The following is a 19,509-nucleotide window of genomic DNA, read 5'->3' as shown; positions in this document are numbered from 1 at the left end:
TAAAAGCTACTAATCCATAAAGGTGTATATAAACGTAAGTTCATCTGTTTTGTCAATTACACAATAGACATAACCTACCTCATAGGGCTGCTGAGATAAAATGAGAACTTACTTCATCCAAAGGACCTGAAATTTTCACCTGTTTAGCTCTAAGGGGTCAATAAAACAGACAAATAAAACTGCCTGAGCTTCCAACTGCTTTGGTAAACACAACATTACTTACCAGTTGTAAGCCCTCTTAGCATGTCAGTCAGGATAAAACAATGTAGACACACTGAAGTAAGGCTGTTATTCAAACTCATAACACATCAAATTCACGTGTCTTTGGATTTTTAAATTCCAAGAGCCCCAATCACTCATATTCCAAGTAGAATCTAAACCACAATCTCCCGGGTCTTATCTAAATTTTATCTACAGCTGTGCTGTCTAATATGGTAGCCACTAGCCACATGTGGCTAGTTTTTATTTAAGTAAAATAAAATAAGTTATCTGGTCTCACTTGCCACATTTCAAGGGGGCTCAAAAGCCTCATATGGGCCAGATGCAGTGGCTCAAGCTTGTAATCCCAGCACTTTGGGAGGCTGAGGCAGGTGGATCACTAGAGGCCAGGAGTTGACACAAACTTGGTCAACATGGCAAAATCCCGTCTCTACTAAACACAAAAAAATTGGCTGAGTGCGGTGGCCCATGCCTGTAATTCCAGCTATCGGGAGGTGAGGGTTGAATCACTTGAGCCTGGGAGGTAGAGGGTGCAGTAAGCTGAGATCACGCCACTGCACTCCTGCCTGAGTGACAGAGCAAGACTCTTGTCTCTCATGCACACACGTACACATACACACACACACACACACACACACACACAAACAAAAAAGAAAACCTCATATGACTAACAGCTACCATACTGGACAGCACAAATATAGGACATTTCTATCATGACAAAAAGTTCTATTGGATGAAATGATCTAGGACAATACTTTGCTTCCTAGCACTCTCCACTGTACCTGTTGGAGCCCAGTCAAGGACCTTTTCCCTACATGGCACTGCACTATTCTGTGTGGTTCCCAGGCCTGGCTAAGCTGGCTGTCTCAAAGTAGCCCGCTTCTGCACAGAACCAGGCCCTCAATGCGCACCTGCCCAGAAAACATTTCAACTGAAGTTATTAGTCTGCCAAAGTGTAAGACAAAACTGAGAAAGAGCAATTATTTTAAGCTTCAGGAGCAGGGCAAACAAATTCCATTTTTACCAACTACCTTTGTTCTCTTAATAGAAAACAACGCTGGAATTTTTTTACTTATCTCCGTAACTTAAGTAGTAATTTTTTTACTAATTACTAGTTAAGTAATTAACTAGTACAAGACCCTTAAGATGGGCAACTGCGTTTCTTTTTTTCTTTTTTTTTTCTTTTTGAGATGGAGTTTTGCTCTTGTTGCCCTGCTGGAGTGCAAAGGCATGATCTCAGCTCACCGCAACCTCCGCCTCCTGGGTTCAAGCGATTCTCCTGCCACAGCCTCTTGAGTAGTTGGGATTACAGGGATGCGCCACCACATCCGGTTAATTTTGTATTTTTAGTAGAGATGGGGTGTCTCCATGTTGGTCAGGCTGGTCTCGAACTCCTGACCTCAGGTGATCCGCCTGCCTTGGCCTCCCAAAGTGCTGGGATTACAAGTGTGAGCCACCGTGCCCGGCCGGGCACTTGCATTTCATATGCTGCTCTATAGCAAGTCACATTTTCACAAGGACATGCCTGCACTACAAATGCATCTCCTTTCCCAAGAGGTGGAACTTAAAAGGGAAAAAGGACTTGTCTAACCTGAAAATGTATCTTCTCAGGCCAGCTCAATTAGGGCAGGTCCATTCCTGTAGGCTTGTCCTCCTTTGCTTCCATTAAGGAACCCTTAATGCCTGGGAAGAGTGAGAGTGACTACAAACCTCTGGCCTACATGGGGATCCACAGCTCAGCCTAAACTGCCTTTGTTTCCAATGGTCAGGGGCCTCCAAACACACTAAGTCCACACCTGTCTGGCCATAAAGATTTTAAGTGTGCTGATACATTGTTTCATGTATCCTGTTACTAATTCAACCAAGGTACCTTCTTTGTCTAGACAATTCTCACTGACAGGGCTTGAAATGCGCAGGCCGTTCTCTGGGCGACTAGCTGTAGAAAGAGTAAGACTGAACACACCTCTCCTACTGAGGTGGTATATATTCTTCAGAAATACAAGAAGCCTTTCTGGTGTTAATCATATAACTGCTCCTTAAATTTTTTTATACTCCAGAAGATCCTCCCCCGATTATGAATTACTCCAACTTCACAACTATAAGCACGCACAAGTAATAACCCCATCCATGATTCCTTGTGAAAGAGGAAGGAATACTGCTTAAGAGGTTGAATTACTACAAAACTAGTATCTTGCTCTATTCTATTGGTTCTGAAACTTCAGTGCATGTCTGATCACCTGGTAGACACTCAGTAAAACCTGAATGGCTAAGCCTCTACTCCCAGAGTTTAAGAGTCAGCAGGTGTGGGTGAGGCCCAAGAATCTGCATGTCCAAGTTTTCAAACAATGCAGTGCTGCTGACCAGGAAACCACACACTGAGAACCACAGTTGACACCTGAACAATATGTGTTTGAAATGCTTGAGTCCACTTACATGAGGGTTTTCTTTCTCCTCTGCTATCCCTGAGACAGCAAGGCCAAACTCTCCTCTTCCCCCTCAGCCTACTCAACAAGACAATGAGGATGAAGGCTTTTATGATGATCCACTTTCACTTAATAAAGAGTAAACATATTTTCCTTATGATTTTCTTAATATTTCCTTTTCTCCAGCTTACTTTATTGTGAGATTATAGTATATAAAACATATACAAAATATGTGTTAATTGACTGTTTCTGTTATCAGTAAGGCTTCTGGTCAACAGTAGGCTATTAAGCTTTTGAGGATTCAAAAGTTATAACTCAAATTTCTGACTGCACAGGAGTCAGCGCCCCTAACCCTCGTGTTGTTCAAGGGTCAATTATACTGCTCTATTCAAATGCTTCCATTTCAATCAGTACCATCAGGAGCTGAAGTCTCCAACTAATTTAATCTAAAGGTAGTGAGCTCCTTAGATTGGATTTTCAGTATTCCACTAAACTATGCTGTACCCTACTTACTTTCTAAAGTCCTGATTTAACCATCCTAGTATTAGTATGAAACAAACCTTGCTCTTTGTGCTCTGCTTGTCACCCAATCTGAAAAAGTAACATCAGAATTAAATGGTTTGTTAAATACTGAAGTAGTAGAAAGGATTAGGATTCTGACACACAGTAAAACAGCTGCAAAGGCAGTTAACTATATCTGCTATTTGGTAAGTGCTCACTGAAAGGTAGAAACTAACTTAGAGCGAAGTATCAAGCTTTTATAAACATATATTAAAAAACACTGTTCGGGTCCTTTAAAAATATCCTGTAAGCTTGGCTGGGTGCGGTGGCTCAATCCTGTAATCCAAGCACTTTGAGAGGCCGAGGCAGTCGGATCACTTGAGGCCAGAAGTTTGGGACCAGCCTGACCAACATGGCAAAACTCTGTCTCCACTAAAAATACAAAAATTAGCCGGGTGTGGTGGTGTGTGCCTGTAATCCCAGGTACTCAGGAGGATGAGGTAGGAGAACCACTTGAACCCAGAAGGCAGAGGTTGCAGCAAGCCCAGATTGTGCCACTGCACCCCAGCCTGGGCGACAACGCGAGACTCTGTCTCCAACTAATAATAAACATCATCATCATCCTATAAGCGTTATACCTTAACAAATGGAGTACTGTAATTGAATGAAGCAAAATACACATCCTTAGCCAAATAAGATAGTAAGGTTCAGAGAGATAGATCAACTTCCCCAAAGGAGGTTATGGGTCACCTGCATTAGTCAGAATCATTTGGGATTGCTGAAGATATATTAAAAATGCAGATTTTCAGTACCCTCCACTACAAGGTGTACGAGTAGGAATACGTATTTTCACCAACCATCCCCAGGTGACTTTTAGGCACATTAGCTTGAGAACAACAATGAGCCAGGCGTGGTGGCTCACGCCTGTAATCCCAGCACTTTGGGAGACCGAGGCAGGCGGATCACGAGGTCAGGAGATCAAGACCATCCTGGCTAACATGGTGAAACCCCATCTCTACTAAATATACAAAAAATTAGCCGGGCGTGGTGGTGCGCGCCTGTAGTCCCAGCTACTTGGAGGCTGAGGCAGGAGAATGGCATGAACCCAGGAGGCGGAGCTTGCAGTGAGCCGAGATCGCGCCACTGCACTCCAGCCTGGGCGACAAAGCGAGACTCCGTCTCAAAAAAAAAAAAAGAAAAAAAACAACAACAATGAAAACTTACTGTTAAGCTCTCAAAGTTTCTCACTTGATCTTCAACCAGCTGGCAAGCTACGGGAGAAAGCAGTTTGCACTTCACAACTGAAACGTTTGTTGAAAGCATCTGTATTGACCATACAGAAAGAAACAATGCCCTTACTTTTTTTTTTGAGACAGGGTCTTGTTATGAGGCACAGTGGGGCAAACACAGTTCACTGCAGCCTCGACCTCCTGGGCTCAACCGATCCTCCTTCCTCATCCTCCCAAGTAGCTGGGGCTGTAGGCGCACACCATTGTGCTTGGCTAATTTTTGCACTTTTGTAGAGACGGGGTCCCACCATGTTGTCCAGGCTGCTTTAGAACTCCCAGGCTAAAGCAATCCACCCACTTTGGCCTCCCAAAGTGCTGGCCACTTCTTAATAAGGAAAACACATAAATACAGACTACTACAGAATGAAATATTAAAAGAGGATAACAAAAGCTCAATGAAAGCCAGAGAAAAGTGGTTACACTTCTGGCTTGGGGTTAGGTGGTAATTGCAGGCAGACTTCCCTAGAAAGGAAATGGAGTATATGTGACTATGCCATCAATACTGAAACAGGCTCTGAGATGTTTAGAACTCTCAAGGAGTTCACAATACTTACTGCCTTCCTAAAAATATGTAGTAAAACGGAGAAGTATTGGGTATACCTAGCTAAACCTTATCAAATTCTAAAGATAAGAGGCATTCATTCATTCCAGGGTATAAGAAATACTACTTAAACAGAACCTAACATGGTCTTTTTTTTTTTTTTTTGAGACGATGCCTCGCTCTGTCTCCCAGGCTGGAGTGCAATGGCGCCATCTCGGCTCACTGCAACCTCTGCCTCCCAGGTTCAGGTGACTCTCCTGCTTCAGCCTCCTGAGTAGCTAGGACTACAGGCATGCGCCACCACACCCAGCTAATTTTTTGTATTTTTAGTAGAGATGAGTTTTTTTAAAAAAATCGAATTTCTAATAAACGTACTTCTTAGCGACTTCTCAGCGTTGGGTGCCTGGCCTGGAAATCAAGTGTAACAAGCCAGTAGTTATAAAGATTAGTCAATTTGTGTCCTTCTCCTCCCTTTCCTTTCCTCTCCTGGTTAAATGGAAACACTAAAAATTAAGAAATAGATCCTGAGCCACAATCAATTCCTTAGAAGCTCTTGTTTCTTCATTTCTGGTATTAAACAGTAAGAACTACTAACACTGCATCCATTCCTGCAAAACCACAGGAAGAACTACTTACAGTAGTAAGAACTACTAACACTGCATCCATTCCTGCAAAAATGCACTGAGAGTACGATTAAGACACAGTAAGTCTAACATTTTGTCCCAATCACTTTTCTAGTATTCAAACCACTGTAAGTAACACCACTATGTACTCTGCACCTTTCTCTGAAGAGCTTTAACAGCTTTTATGTATTACCCATATCGAGATACTTCATGGATTAGGAAGGGTCAATAATATTTAATTAGTCTCATAAAATTAGTTTCCCAGGATTAGAATTTATTCTCTAAGATTTTAGTTCTTCAAATATGTGCAGATGGTGATTTTAAATTCAAGGATTTAAATTATTTCAAATACTTGAATTAGCTATTGTCACATGATTTCTCACATAGAATGTGAACATCTCTAGCCATTCTGACAACCTACCTGCTCAGGAAACGTGAAAACTATTTTTTGTTTGTTTGTTTTTGAGACGAGTCTCGCTCTGTTGCACAGGCTGGAGTGCAGTGGCACAATCTCAGCTGACTGCAAGCTCCGCCTCCCAGGTTCAAGCCATCCTCCTGCCTCAACCTCCCAAGTTGCTGGGACTACAGGCGCCCGCCACCACGCCTGGCTAATTTTTTGTATTTTTAGTTGAGAAGGGGTTTCACTGTGTTAGCCAGGATGGTCTCAATCTCCTGACCTTGAGATCCACCCACCTCGGCCTCCCAAAATGCTGGGATCACGGGCATGAGCCATCACCGCGCCCAGCCAAAAACTATTTTTCTAAAATTCATGCAACATGGGTGTCTGATACAAAAAGATAATAGGAAATAAATACACAGAACTTAAATCTTTCTGCCTATTTCAGGCAAAAAGGTTTAATGAGAATATAAGTATACTAAAAAAAAAAAATTTTTTTTTGTAACATTTTTAAGGAATAAGAGTTTGGAAATCTTTGGAAATCCAAGGTCCTAGGTCTCCAATTTCTTTAAGGGGGGAAAAAACTCACGATTAGGACTAAATGGAGATGTCGCTCTCTTGCACTGATAGTGAAATATTAACTGCCAGAAAGTACCTCCAGTCCCCATTCATGTTGTATGATAGGAGCCTTTGTGCTGAGGCCTAATGAAAAATCTCAACAGAGGAAGTGACTGTATATACCTAACAACTTACTAATTTCAAAGTTCATCCTGATAGGCATGTAGGTTTGTCTTGTTCATCTGTGTCTAGTTACAGATATTCACTTTCTGAATGTTTGTACGAATGAATATGGCAACTTGAACTTTTCCATTTACAATTAAACGTGAAAATTTTAGTTTCCTAAGCAGACTGCCAAATATTGCACCATCCCAAGTGTGAAAGGGGAAAGTTAATCACTGCCAAAGATGATGATGATTAGTATTGTTTTTTTGAGACAGGGTCTCACCCTGTTGCCCAAGATGGGGTAGATACAGTGTCATGCTCACGGTTCACTGCAACCTCTACCTCCCAGGCCTCAAGCAATCCTTCCACTTCAGCCTTCTAAGTAGCCAGGACTACAGGCATGCACCAATACACCTGGCTAATTTTTGTATTATTTTTTTGTTGAGACGGGTTTTTCCCATGTTGTCCAGGCTGATCTCAAACTCCTGGACTCAAGTGATCTGTCCACCTCGGCCTCCCAAAGCGCTGGGATTACAGGCATGAGCCGCCAGCCCTGCCCCAAAGATTTTTAATCCACAATTTAAGGTATGAGAAACAAACAAAGTGGTGTGTACACAGCAAGTGCTTGTGACTGGGCAACTGAAGTTGCCACAAAGTCAAAGCAAGTCAGCACCCTCCCGAGCCGGCCTTTCTATGATTTACAGCAATAGTATCATACTCAATGCTCCCTAGTGACCCCTCCAGCTTGGTTAAAATTTCACAATAGATGTATGTCCAAATTTAAAGAAATTAAAGATGTTCCCTTTGTACAAGAGACTAATAAAGCAATTTCTGAAAAAAGGTGTTGGTTTTTTTTTTTTTTTTTGGTATTGGCAAGGAACTAAAAATTCTGTTCTAAGCTTCACCTTTCATAAAGTAATCCTCACATGCTCTTTAATCCTCAATGTTGTAAAGTAAGTATTAAACCTACTTTACAGGTGAAGAACTAAGGCTCTGATATTAACTTGTTCAAAGACCTAGCCATTGAGCAGAAGCTCAAGAACTCAAATTTAAATTCCCTTTAAGTCTCTATTATGGGGTGGTGGGGATGTAGGTGGGGTTGAGGGGCGGGAGACTATTCGCCCTCTGTATCAGAAGAACATGAAAGAAAAAGAGACCAAAGCTTTGAAGACTTAAATCCAACCCTATTGCGGACACGTTCCTTGTATACTGAGGGCAATAGAGCTACAGAGCATTAACAAATACCCATCTTCCCAGATTTTTTTCCCATATTTTATGAACTATATTTTTTCCTGAGATGTTTATCTTTTAAGACTCTTTAAAATTAGGCCCTATTCCATAAATTCTACACTACAAAATTATGTCCTCCTGCCTACTTTTAATTGAATTTAAGTCTGCGCCTGTTGTGATGCTTCTGTGATAATCCTTTTGCTGAATGGCATAAGATCTCTACTAAGATCCATTTGGCTTAAATCTAATGAACACTAGTGAACACATACTTAAATGACTTTCGTTTATGTCCTTTAAGTAGCACTTTCAAAATACCAAATTCAAGGCAATTCAATATTCAGCATTAGCTAGACTTATGAGCCATTACTGAAATTTCTGCTGAATTTATCAAATTGTTTCATGGAATCTCCCAAATGCCTATACTCACGCATAACCATTAACATGGCATTTGGTACTAAATTCTCACAGATAAGCTTTATTATATTATTTAAGGTATTCTTATTCCCAAGAATTACTATTTCAAAGAAAACCAAGTTGGTCACTTTAAGCAACTATTTGAATAAATGAAAAACTGAATTCTCAAGTGCTTTGAGACGTCTCTGTTTAATTTAAAATGCTTTGGGGGAGAAGTAAAATAGTGGCCTTTGAAAAAATATGCCGACACAAGACATATTGAATTTTGTAGTTTTAAAAAAATTAACAAATAATGAACGTGGCATTTTATTAAACGCACACAAAGGGTCAGGTTATTTTTAATAGAAAATCCATAATTCTATTAAATGGTTGAGAAATTAGTCACATCAATAGACTTCTTTCATTTCTGAGCCCATCTTCAGTACTGCTAGAAGTTCTTTTGGCAATGACCACTTTGCTGTAAACTCGTTCTTAGAAAAGTAGGAACCAGATATACATTGGCTCCTACTTAGCCCAAACCTAGATATGAAGACACCTTTTACTTTATAGCGACTGCTTTATAATTGGAAGAGATCAGTGTAGGCTATGCTGATTCAATTAGGTAAAGACTCAACAACACTAGTTACATGGTACAATTCACTGTGTAAATGTCAAGAAGATTTAAAACTAACACGGAATACCAGTGAAAGACTCCCCAACATCAATCACTATTTCAAACCTAACATTCAAAATAAAGATCCAGTTGAGAATAGAAGCTGTCTGATCAAAGTTTACATTTTACAATGAGGACAGAGAGGCACCTTCATATACTTATCCAATTCTCAATAGTTTGTGAAACATAAATATTATCCTTGCTTATGGATGAGAAAACAAGGTTCAGTGGCCAGACCACATTTCATAGGAAAAATAGGGACTTATCTAGATTTTTCTGAATCCTATACCAATTTTCTATTTTAACACAGCTATCTCCTCACACCCCCACTCTTCACCGCTACACCCTAGACCTAACATTCCACACACAAAGGGTCCAAGCTATCTCTAACAGCAGATAATCAAGGGCAGGTTGTGACACCTGTACTAGAAGCTTACCAATTACAGCCTGAGTGGGGTTTCCAGAATCTGGACCAAAGCAGCATCAAAAAGGGGACATGAAAAGGCATAAAGGGTAAAAAGAAAAAAACATTTCCTTTCCTGGTCTCTGGTTCTCCCCATGAGCTTGTGCAATCTATACTATCTTCATTCAATTCAGATTTAATGCACATAAAAATGTGGTGCCTAATACGTTTTCAAAATTAGTTTCCTTCATCCCACTTCTCCTTCTGCTGCTTGGCAAGAGCTCAGACAGTCAACGACAAGGAAACAAAGGGGCTACCTTACCGGAGTCAGGTTAAGTAAAGGGTCTTAGCCAATGAGATCCACAAATGACAATGATTCTGAAACCTACTAGTCTCCTCCTGCACAATCAGTAATATACCCACAAAGCTTTATAAATTTGGGTATTCATACATATATGATAGCAAGATTAACATTTGGACTTCTACTAAGGGGCAAAAGGGTGTATTATTCTGGTGGAGGACTAACCTTCAACAAAGAACATTTTTTCTGTAAACTCCAACAGCCAAGAAAAGTCGTAGGCATCTATCTTTGCTAGGGTGTGCTAAGAAAAACAATATAAAGAATAATGGGACCGTGTGCTGGCTGGGTCGGTTTCGTTCCTAAAATATAGGAAAACGTCAGAATACCCAGGGATCTGTGAAATTTTTTTCCCAACATCATCATTTACAACAACAAATACTGGAGATCTAAAGTCCCTAAAAATGCTGATTGCTTTAACATCTTTTGTTGGAGCTTACCTAGGTGTTTCTTAGGTATGCTAATGAACTGTGTTCTTTAGGTTCCTTGAATCCACAGAAACAAAAATGTTAATTTCAAAGGCTCAGAGGGGAATTAATGGCCTGGTAGAGACGCCTTCCCACCCCAAATCTGATGGGAAGGGTAGAACGAAAGATGGTAAATTAAAACATTTATTACACATTTCAGAAAAATTTAGCAGAGAGATAAGTGGGTGAAACTAGAAGCTTAAGACAACAAATGAAAAACGAATACCTACCAAAAGGAAACTAGGGGTCGGGCACAGTGGCTGAAGCCTGTGATCCCAGCATTTTGAGAGGCTGAGGCAGGCAGGCTGCTTGGGCCCAGGTGTTCAAGACCAGCCTGGGCAACATGGCGAGAAAACTCCTCTCTACAAAAAATGCAAAATTTAGCCCGGCATGGTAGCGTGCACCTGTAGTTCCAGCTACTTGGGAGGGTGAGGTGGGAGGATTGCTTGAGCCCAGGAGGCAGAGGTTGCAGTAAGCCACGATCATACTACGGCACTCCAGCCTGGGCAACAAACAGAAACCCCGTCTGCCCCCCAATCCGCTCAAAAAAAAGGAAAGAAGTCAATTAAAAGTTGCCTACCTCCCTTGGAATTTCTTTCTTCACTAAACGTTGAGACATAAATGACACACACAAAGACAGTTAATACAAACTTTGATACAGATAGCCAAAGTTGATATTATGATCTACATACTCCAGAGATATGCATGAGATACCGGTAATGTCACTTCTCTCCCAGTTTGAAAAATATCTAGGATCTTTCTTATACACACAGAAAATGTTCAACAATATCTATTTACTATAAAATCATTTCAGCAAACTATCAGCCATTTCTTATAATACCACCAAAATACCACTAATATCTAATAGACATTCATCTACAAGCTTCCCCGCAACCCCCAAACTTCGTCCACCCTTCCCAGGCCCTATGCTATCAACACAGCACATACTGCCCACATCTAGACAGGCAGGTGGCAGGGAGGGTGGGGATTGGCAAAATGCTAATTATTCCAACCCTGGCCTCTATTTTAGATTTTCTACTGCAGCTATTGGTCTGTAGCCATGGGGATAGAAAGCTGCTGCTCAAACTTGAGATGTTTGAGACATGGAGATAGGGAGAAAAGACCTGTTCCAAATATTACTACTCAAAGTTTAAACACAATACCCATTAGCCTCTTAAGGGCTAGTTTGGAAGTCTCTAAACTCTTTACCTTAAGAAATCCATGTGTCAACTGTTTGCCTAAATGCCCTTATTATCCAAAGTTAATGGTTTCAAAATAATTAAGGGATAGTCAGATAATCTAAACCACACAACACAGAAAATTCAACTGACTCTCACCTCCACATCCAATATATTTTACTATTCTTTCAAGAGTTTTTTTTTTTTTTTAAACCTCCAGGTCCAATGTCAAAATACTCATTTCAAACATTTCCACAGCTTCATTCAAACTAATTACATTTGAATTCATTTTCCCAAGTGAACCCAGTTTACTGGAGTTGGACGCAGTTTCCACATGGGAAAGATGCAATCCCTCACAAAACACACTTCTGAGGAAACAACTTTGGATTTGAAGAGTATCAGTTTTACTTTGCACTAAAAAGATGGCAAAAGGCAAAAGTTGATAATGATGTGTCATGTAAATATGCATTCATGTCCAACTAACATGAAATAACACGGTTTTGGTATAATCTGAAATCTTCTAAAATGATATGCATTCAGAAAGCACAACAGAATCATTTTCCATACCAGTAGCAGCAGGGGACAACTGTTGTTATATAATTAATATACAACACAGTTGTATATTAAAAGGCAAACTTTTTTTGCACCTCCCCACCCCACACACACACTGAAAACAAGCAAAACAAAATAACTTCACAGCCCAATTTTGGAATATAAACTTTAAGACATGTTATTTAATAATCTGAACAAACTAATGAATGTCTTTCCAACTCTCTCAATTCCTCATCTTTATGCTGACAGCAAGGGGAAAAAGACTCAATTCCTTTTTTTTTTTTTTTGCTGCTATTGGTTAAAACGAGATTTGAGGACTGACCTTGGTTTCCTATTTTCCATTTTACTCTACTGAACCAAAGAAAAGCAGGAGTTGGTGACTGTTACTGCTAGCTATATTATTTAGTTTGCACTTTTCAAGCCACAACATATTTATGATTCTTTTAGTGACGCCTGGATTTTCTTGTTTTTACCAGAAACATCCAATCCGAGCCTAAAATTTGTCTGTGAGATCTGATATGCTGGTAAACTAAAAAACACATGCTGACAAGCAACTTGGTTTTATGTCAAAGTGTAGTATAAAAATCCTAGCGGCTCACTAATTCTAAAAAGGTGCCTGAACGAGTCCAGTTGCGACTTAAGGAAAGACAACCACCTTGGAGCATAATGCTTAGTATTTCCCGATTGAGGATGCTGCAGATTTCATTTGGTGGTACCATCACTTTTCAGTTTTAAAAATGTAATGGCAATTTTCAGAAAGCCACATCATCAGCTACCTGAAATCCCCCCCACCGCAATCAGCTATGCTACCACCCATCCCAACCCATACCCAATAGCACAGAAGTACAACTGTCTATTAGCATCAGAAACAATTCATATTTAATTACCTTCATCCAATTTGATTCCATTAAGCCAACCACAATCAGCACAAGATGTCAAACCATGATCCCATATATCATTTCTTAGAATAAAGACTGATGGAGTCAAGTATTGAGATTCGCTAAGGGGGTCAATTGGGGGAGAACTCCCTATCTCCATTGCAGACAGGCAAAAACTTCAAGACATCTGAAACACCAGAAGAATCGCTAACACTTTACCTGGTATTACCATTATCAATTCTACAGATAGCTACGCAGCCTGTACAGTACTGTAATAATGACTCAGCCCCCCTACAGTTTGTTCTACCAATACTTAGGAAGTCTTTTCACTTAGACCTAGATATGGTTTCTGCTCCAAATTCCTAACTCACTGTCAACGTTTTAAATATAAGTAACAGAGTTTCCCAGCAGTTGAGTATGGGCCAGAATGTTCTAAATTACATACAAACAGCTACAATTTTAAATATTGTGAAGAATGAGCTCCAAAAGGTGTGGGGGGTGGGGCGGGGGGGGGGAATCTTTTATATCTTAGGGGATGAAGGCAGGCAAAATGAGAGATGTTTGATTTTAATATATGAACTTGTACAGTTAATCTGTAAGATGGGTTAGGCCCTCTTAAAATCATGCTTAAGCAATATCCTCTTAATACAAAGTTCAATAATGACATATCTGGGCATAAACATTGATTTCCACTTTTTTTAAAGTGTCTTTCATAGTTACATAAATCAATCACTGGTTAACAATGTATTACTTGAGACAGCAAGCATAGTTACTAACACCACATCTTCCAGACAATATTCACAAAGAATAATTACACCAGTGTCAGACCTTTATGGTGGCAGGGAGACAGTCAAAGCACTTTTTCTTTTGAAGAAGCATGTTTAGATAAAAAGCAAATGACAAATTATCAAATCCTTCCTTCCCTCTCTCCTTTTTCAGCTCTGTAAGAAAACAGAGATTTGCGGCTTTTTATTTTTTCATGCTAGTATCATACAGTATCACTCTAGCATAGTGGCTCAGCTCATGGGATTTAGAATGGTCAACTCACGGCCCTTGGGCAAGCTAGTAAATACACTGAAGCCTCAGTTCCCTCATCTGCAAAACAGAAATAACAGGACCTAACTCACGATGGTCCTTCCAAGGATTACATTTAATTAGATGACCCATGGAAAGAGCTGAGATTCATGCCTGGCAGTAAGTATTCAATAAATAATAGCTATTATGGCTATTAAATGTGAGCCAACACTTCTAAAAGTCAACATAGGCAGATTACTTCAGCCTCTATAAAAATATCAGTAAAGATCAATAACCTAACCAGCTCACAATCATTCACGTGACTTAGGTGAGAACCATGTAAGTTAACTTTCTCACAAGAAAGGGCTAAACTTTGTTTCATTACTTACATTACCTACTCAGCCCAGCCTGACAGCCAAAAGAACACATTCTATATTAAGAGCCCACCTTCCTCTAGCTAGGTCAAAAGGACTTCTTACAGCCTCACCTGCACATCCTTTCTTTGCCCCTGTATCCCAAAGAAACATGTCTATACTGTGGTTTTCTAAACTGCAGGCCTCACCTCCTCCCTCTTTTAAAATCGTGATAGGTTGGTTAAATGTACTTAAGAAACACTCCAACCCCTGACAATTCTCTGCGTCCAGTCTTCCACAACCCCCAGCTCAGAAGTCACCTCCTCTGAGAAATTTCCCCATCTTCAGACAAAATTAAGTCCCCTATACTTCAAAGCATTTTGGATATACATATGCCCCAGTAGTTACCTTATAATTAACTAATTATGTCTCCCCCAACAGACTGAATTGAGAGCAAGGGAGTGTTGTGGTTACAGGATCAGCTCTACACTAAGCACAGTGGTTGGCACATAACTGGTGCTCAAGAAATGCCATACTTTAAACCAGATTCTCTCCTGCTGGATGCCCCACTTCAAACTCTGAACATAAGGTTGCTCTCAGTAGAGCAGGCTAACATGATGGACTGCTGATTACAACACTAGAAAACCTACTCATCAGCTTCTCCCATTGGAGAGGTTCCCGGAACCCAAACTCAATTGAGCAGGATTATGCACCATCAAAATCAGTGGGAATTCCCAGCACACTACAGAAGGTACCTTCTCCTTCAACAGGGTTGTTCGAAAGCCTGCAAGGATGAGCTTTTTATTAGAGGAATCTTCCCTGGGTAACTGAAGTGGAAATACACAAAGAATAAATGCCTTGATTTGACTGAAAAGGGTTCAAAAACATAAAGAATTGGAAAAAACAAGCTAGTTCTTGATTCCTGAAAAACAGTGGCTCGTGAAAAAGAATGAACAGGAAGCAGGGGTGGGTGCTGGACACACTTTGTTTCAATAAATAAAATCTTTTTTTCCTCCCTACAGCCCAAACGAAAAGGCCAACACACCAGGTCCACAAGAGATGCTCAACAATCTTTCCTTCCAACAAGTACAAACTAAACCGCGTTTCCAAAAAAACACTACATTGGGAACCTCCGCCACAATGAAAAGTTCCAGTCACTAACAGTTTAATTTTTTAAAAATCCAACATTTACATTGGGTGACCCACAGAGAACTTGCAAACTTTCTTTAGTGAGGTACTGCTACCTTTGCAAAGAACGTAACTTGGGAAAAACAACCTGGAAATGTAAAGAACTCCACAAACGGTGACTTTGGTTTTAGAGCCATAATTCCTATCATAAACATCCTATCGAAAAAAAAAAAAAAATTAACAGTTGCCTAAGGAAATCTTTCATTCTGGAAGCAAAAAAGGAAACAAACATGAAGCAGAAAGGGAATAACCCCCAAAATAAAGTTTAAAAAATAATAATTCAGTCCCCCACCCTTCCGTCTCTGGTGAAGTATGTGATTTATATAGCTTTGCTCTGCAGAAAGCTCGTTCTGGGCAGCTCAAGGAAGGAGCCGAGGGAGGGAGAGAAAGAGACACAGGCACAGAAAGGAGAGGAGAGAGAAAAAGAAAATGGCGCAGAGACTAAGTCCCGACCGTCGACAAGGCGACTTTCCCGGGAGGAATTCCGGCCCGGAAAGACCGCCCGAGGCCGGGTGGCGGACGACACAGGGTCTCCGTTGCCCCCTCTTGGGAGGGCCGGGATCTGGGGGAGCTGGGGTCCCCGGAAAGGGGGTCAAGAGGCGGCCCGATGGGAACAATGGGGCCGGTGAGCGAGGAGCCGGGACTTAGTCTCTGGGACGCCATGTCTGTCCTCTGCCCGGCACCGGCAGGGCGCGGGGGAGGCGACCGGCGGCTGGGGGGCCCCGGAGTCGGGGCAGGGGGCACACTCACCATTCAATCGGAAATCCGCTTCGATCTGGAAAAAGAAAAGGAGAGAATATCAAACAACAGCCACTTTAACCCCTCTGGCGGCGAGCGCGCGCGGCTGGGGGCCTGGTCCACCCTGCGCCCCTAGGGAGGACGGGGTCCCGGGGGTGGCCACGGAGGGCAACCATCCCCCCTCGAACTGTAACTTCGCGGCCCTTGCTCGCGGCCTAGCGAGCCGATCTACTCAGGCGGGCGGCACCTCGCCGGGGGCCCCGGCCTGTCAAAGCGGCCGGGCCGGGGCTGGGGTAGGGGCCTGCGCCGGGGGTCGCGGGACGGCCAGGCCAGGGTCCGGGGCTGCCGGGGTCAGGCCGGGCCGTACCTGGGAATCGTTGTGGAGGTGGTCCCCACTCATGTCGGCCCGGAGCGGCGAGCGCGGCGGCAGGCTAGGCGGCGTGGGGGAGACGCAGACAGCGAACCGGCCTGTGCGGGCGGACGGGGACCCCGGAGCCTCGAGGAGGGGCAAGTAAGCGGCGGTGACTGTGGGCCCGAGACTCCAGAAACGGCTGAAGCTGCTACCACAGCGGCGACGCTGCCTGACTGCCGGGCGGGCGGCGAGAGCAGACCCCACCAGTTGTGTAACAGCCTAAGTTCGCATTTGGGCTCACTGCGCCTGCGCGGTCGCTTTTAAACAACACGTCGACGACGTCAGCGCTCGCGGAAAGAGGCCGAGGGTTGCGGCCCGCCCCCTCGCGGTTCGCCGGACGGACCCGGCTTTGCATCGCAAGCCCCGCCTCCAGGCCGTGCGCGCGCCGCTGTGATTTGCATAAGGGGCCGACTCCTCCCACGGCGTCCCACCCCAAGCAGCCTCCCCTTCCTCTCCCGACGCCTTTTCTCGGAACTCCGACCCGTCTGCTAGGCAGTGCGCAGGCGCCACCCGGGCACCGCCTCCTGGCCGGGGCTGGCCGCGCAGCCACGTGGTGAGCCTTTAAAGGCCGCGGCGGGACCCAGGCGCTCTTGGGCGAGCTGATGTCTGGCGTTCCCATCTGTTTGGAGCGGCGAGTACCTTGGCAGCCGGGACCCCAGAGGTCTCCCCGGCGCCTCCTTTCTTGCTAAGCCGGCCCTGAGGCTGCCTGGTGGGAATAGTCCCCTCCCCAGCCTTTGTCCAAGCCCTCCAACTTCTGGAGTATTTCACGCCCACTTTTTAAAAATTATTTTAATTTTTCAACCAACCAAGGGTCCGGTTTAGCCCCAGTTTTCCGCCGAGTACATGTAGCCCTGGGTCACCAAAGGTCTGATTTCTTTGGTTCATTCTACAAATATTTACTGAGCATCCGCTATGAGCCCAGGAATTGTGCTGAGGAGAGGGGGAATGCAAGAGACCAAAGGGAACTGAACCTGTCTCTATCCGCGGCTGTATCCCTAGCATGCTGGGAGGACGGAGCAAATGGGGAAAAGAACTATCTTTTATAGAGCATCTATTCTGTGCCCAGCTCTGAATTCTGAACAATAGCTCTGTGAGGTCGCCTGTTTTACAAAAGGCAAACTGTCTTAAAGACAAGGCACCAAGAACCACCTACCTTGCATCTATAGTTGGATGCCTCTTAAGCTTCTCTAGGGATGAACTCAACTCCACTTAGCTAGAAAAAGCCCCATCCTGACACCTTCCTTTCCCTCATTTCTGACCAGTCCCTCTGATTGCTTCTCTTCACTCCATCTACTTCTCTCTGCCGCCCATAAGCCTTTGAAGTCTGCGTTCTCTTGCTTGGATTAATACAATACGCTGGCTGGGGGTGGTGTCTCACACTTGTAATCTTAGCACTTTGGGAGGCTGAGGCTGGCAGATCACTTGAACCCAGGAATTCAAGACCAGCCTGGGCAACATGGCAAAACCCCGACTTTACAAAAAAAATACAAAAACTGGCAGGGCGTGGTGGCATGTGCCTGTAGTCCTGGCTACTTGGGAGGCTGAGGTGGGAGTATCACCTGAGCCAGAGGAGGTCGAGGCTGCACTGCACTCCAGCCTGGGCAACAGAGTGAGACGCATTCTGAAAACAAAAACAAAACAAAACACAAAAAACACTGCACTCCAAAACACTACACCCTAACGGATTGCTGCTTCCATTCTTGGCCCTCTCCTAAACTGCATTCCAACAATTACCAAAGTGATCTTTTCAACATGCTAATTGAACCATTACTCCTTTGTGGATATTGCCGCATCTATTACCACTTTCACTATTATTTTTAATATTTTAATTGATCTCCTTTTTATTTACCTTCATCTTGTTATCTGTGAAATAGTATCTATGAAATCATTTGGAAGTAAATATGAAAAATGTTCATCCAGTGGACCATCAGTATCTTTATCGCATTTAATGGTAAACATTAGATGTGTTTACCACACCTTGTGAATGCTTCAAGAGAAACCTAAATATCTTTTTTTCAAAGTGACTTCCAGGCACACTACTGACCCTGCTTCCACTGGCTGACCAAGGGTGCCTTATAGGCCAGGCGTGGTGGCTAATGCCTGTAACCACAGCACTTTGGGAGGTCAATTTGGGTGGATCACTGGAGGTCAGGAGTTCAACAACAGCTTGGCCAACATGGTGAAATCCTGTCTCTACTAAAAATACAAAAATTAGCAGAGTGTAGCGGTGCACACCTGTAATCCCAGCTACTCGGGAGGTTGAGGCAGGACAATTGCTTGAACCCGGGAGGCAGAGGTTGCAGTGAGCCGAGACCACACCACTGTACTCCAGCCTGGGCTACAGAGGGAGTGAATCTCAAAAAATAAATAAACAAAAATAAAACAAAGGGTGCCTTGTAGTATCTATCTCCTTTGTAACACTTATGACACTTGTTATTAAGTTACAAATGGAGTAATTGGTTTCCTATTTCCCCTATAGAAAGTAAGGTCTGTGAGGGGGTGGGGGGGGAAACTTGTCCTTCTTGCCTACCACTGAATTCCCAGCACCTAGCAACAGGCCCTCCTACAGAAGAGGTGCTCAAGAAATGGGCAAATCAAAGCAGGTTACCCTGCTTTGGTTAGGAGCACACATTTGGAAGTCAAATCAACTTAGGTTTGAATTCTGCTCTGCTGTTTGTTACCTGCGTGATCTCAGGCAAGTTCTCTGAGTCTCAGTTTCCTCATCCATTCCGTGGTGATCATTGTGGGTATTTAATAGACTATCAAAAAATAATTGTTTGAGGGCAGGCACCTAGTAAGTGCTGAGTCTTGGATTCATCCTCAGGTTGGCCTGACTCCAAAGCTATACTCTTTCTCTGAAGCAAGCTGCCAGAGCCAGTTTTGCCTTGCTCTTGCTGTCTCTTCTCATAGTCTTCCCATCTCAGGATCAATCCCCGGCCAGAAGGTCAGGCATCTG

At 43.0% G+C, this 19,509-nt stretch overlaps 1 protein-coding gene across 1 annotated transcript in view; it reads right to left on the bottom strand.

The window, feature by feature from the left end:
• TOP1 (DNA topoisomerase I) overlaps positions 1 to 16,802 on the bottom strand; it is a 96,104-nt gene extending 79,302 nt beyond the window's left edge. The window contains exons 1-2 of the mRNA XM_023227848.3: positions 16,509 to 16,802; positions 16,154 to 16,178 (exon numbers count right to left, since the gene is read on the bottom strand). Coding sequence (XP_023083616.1) covers positions 16,154 to 16,178; positions 16,509 to 16,541 — 58 coding nt within the window. The 5' untranslated portion in view covers positions 16,542 to 16,802. The remainder of the gene's footprint in view (positions 1 to 16,153; positions 16,179 to 16,508) is intronic.
• Positions 16,803 to 19,509: the final 2,707 nt, after the last annotated feature.

This window comes from Piliocolobus tephrosceles, chromosome 20, assembly GCF_002776525.5.
Source record: "Piliocolobus tephrosceles isolate RC106 chromosome 20, ASM277652v3, whole genome shotgun sequence".
Taxonomy (NCBI): domain Eukaryota; kingdom Metazoa; phylum Chordata; class Mammalia; order Primates; family Cercopithecidae; genus Piliocolobus; species Piliocolobus tephrosceles.
This window is presented reverse-complemented; position numbering and strand designations above follow the sequence as displayed.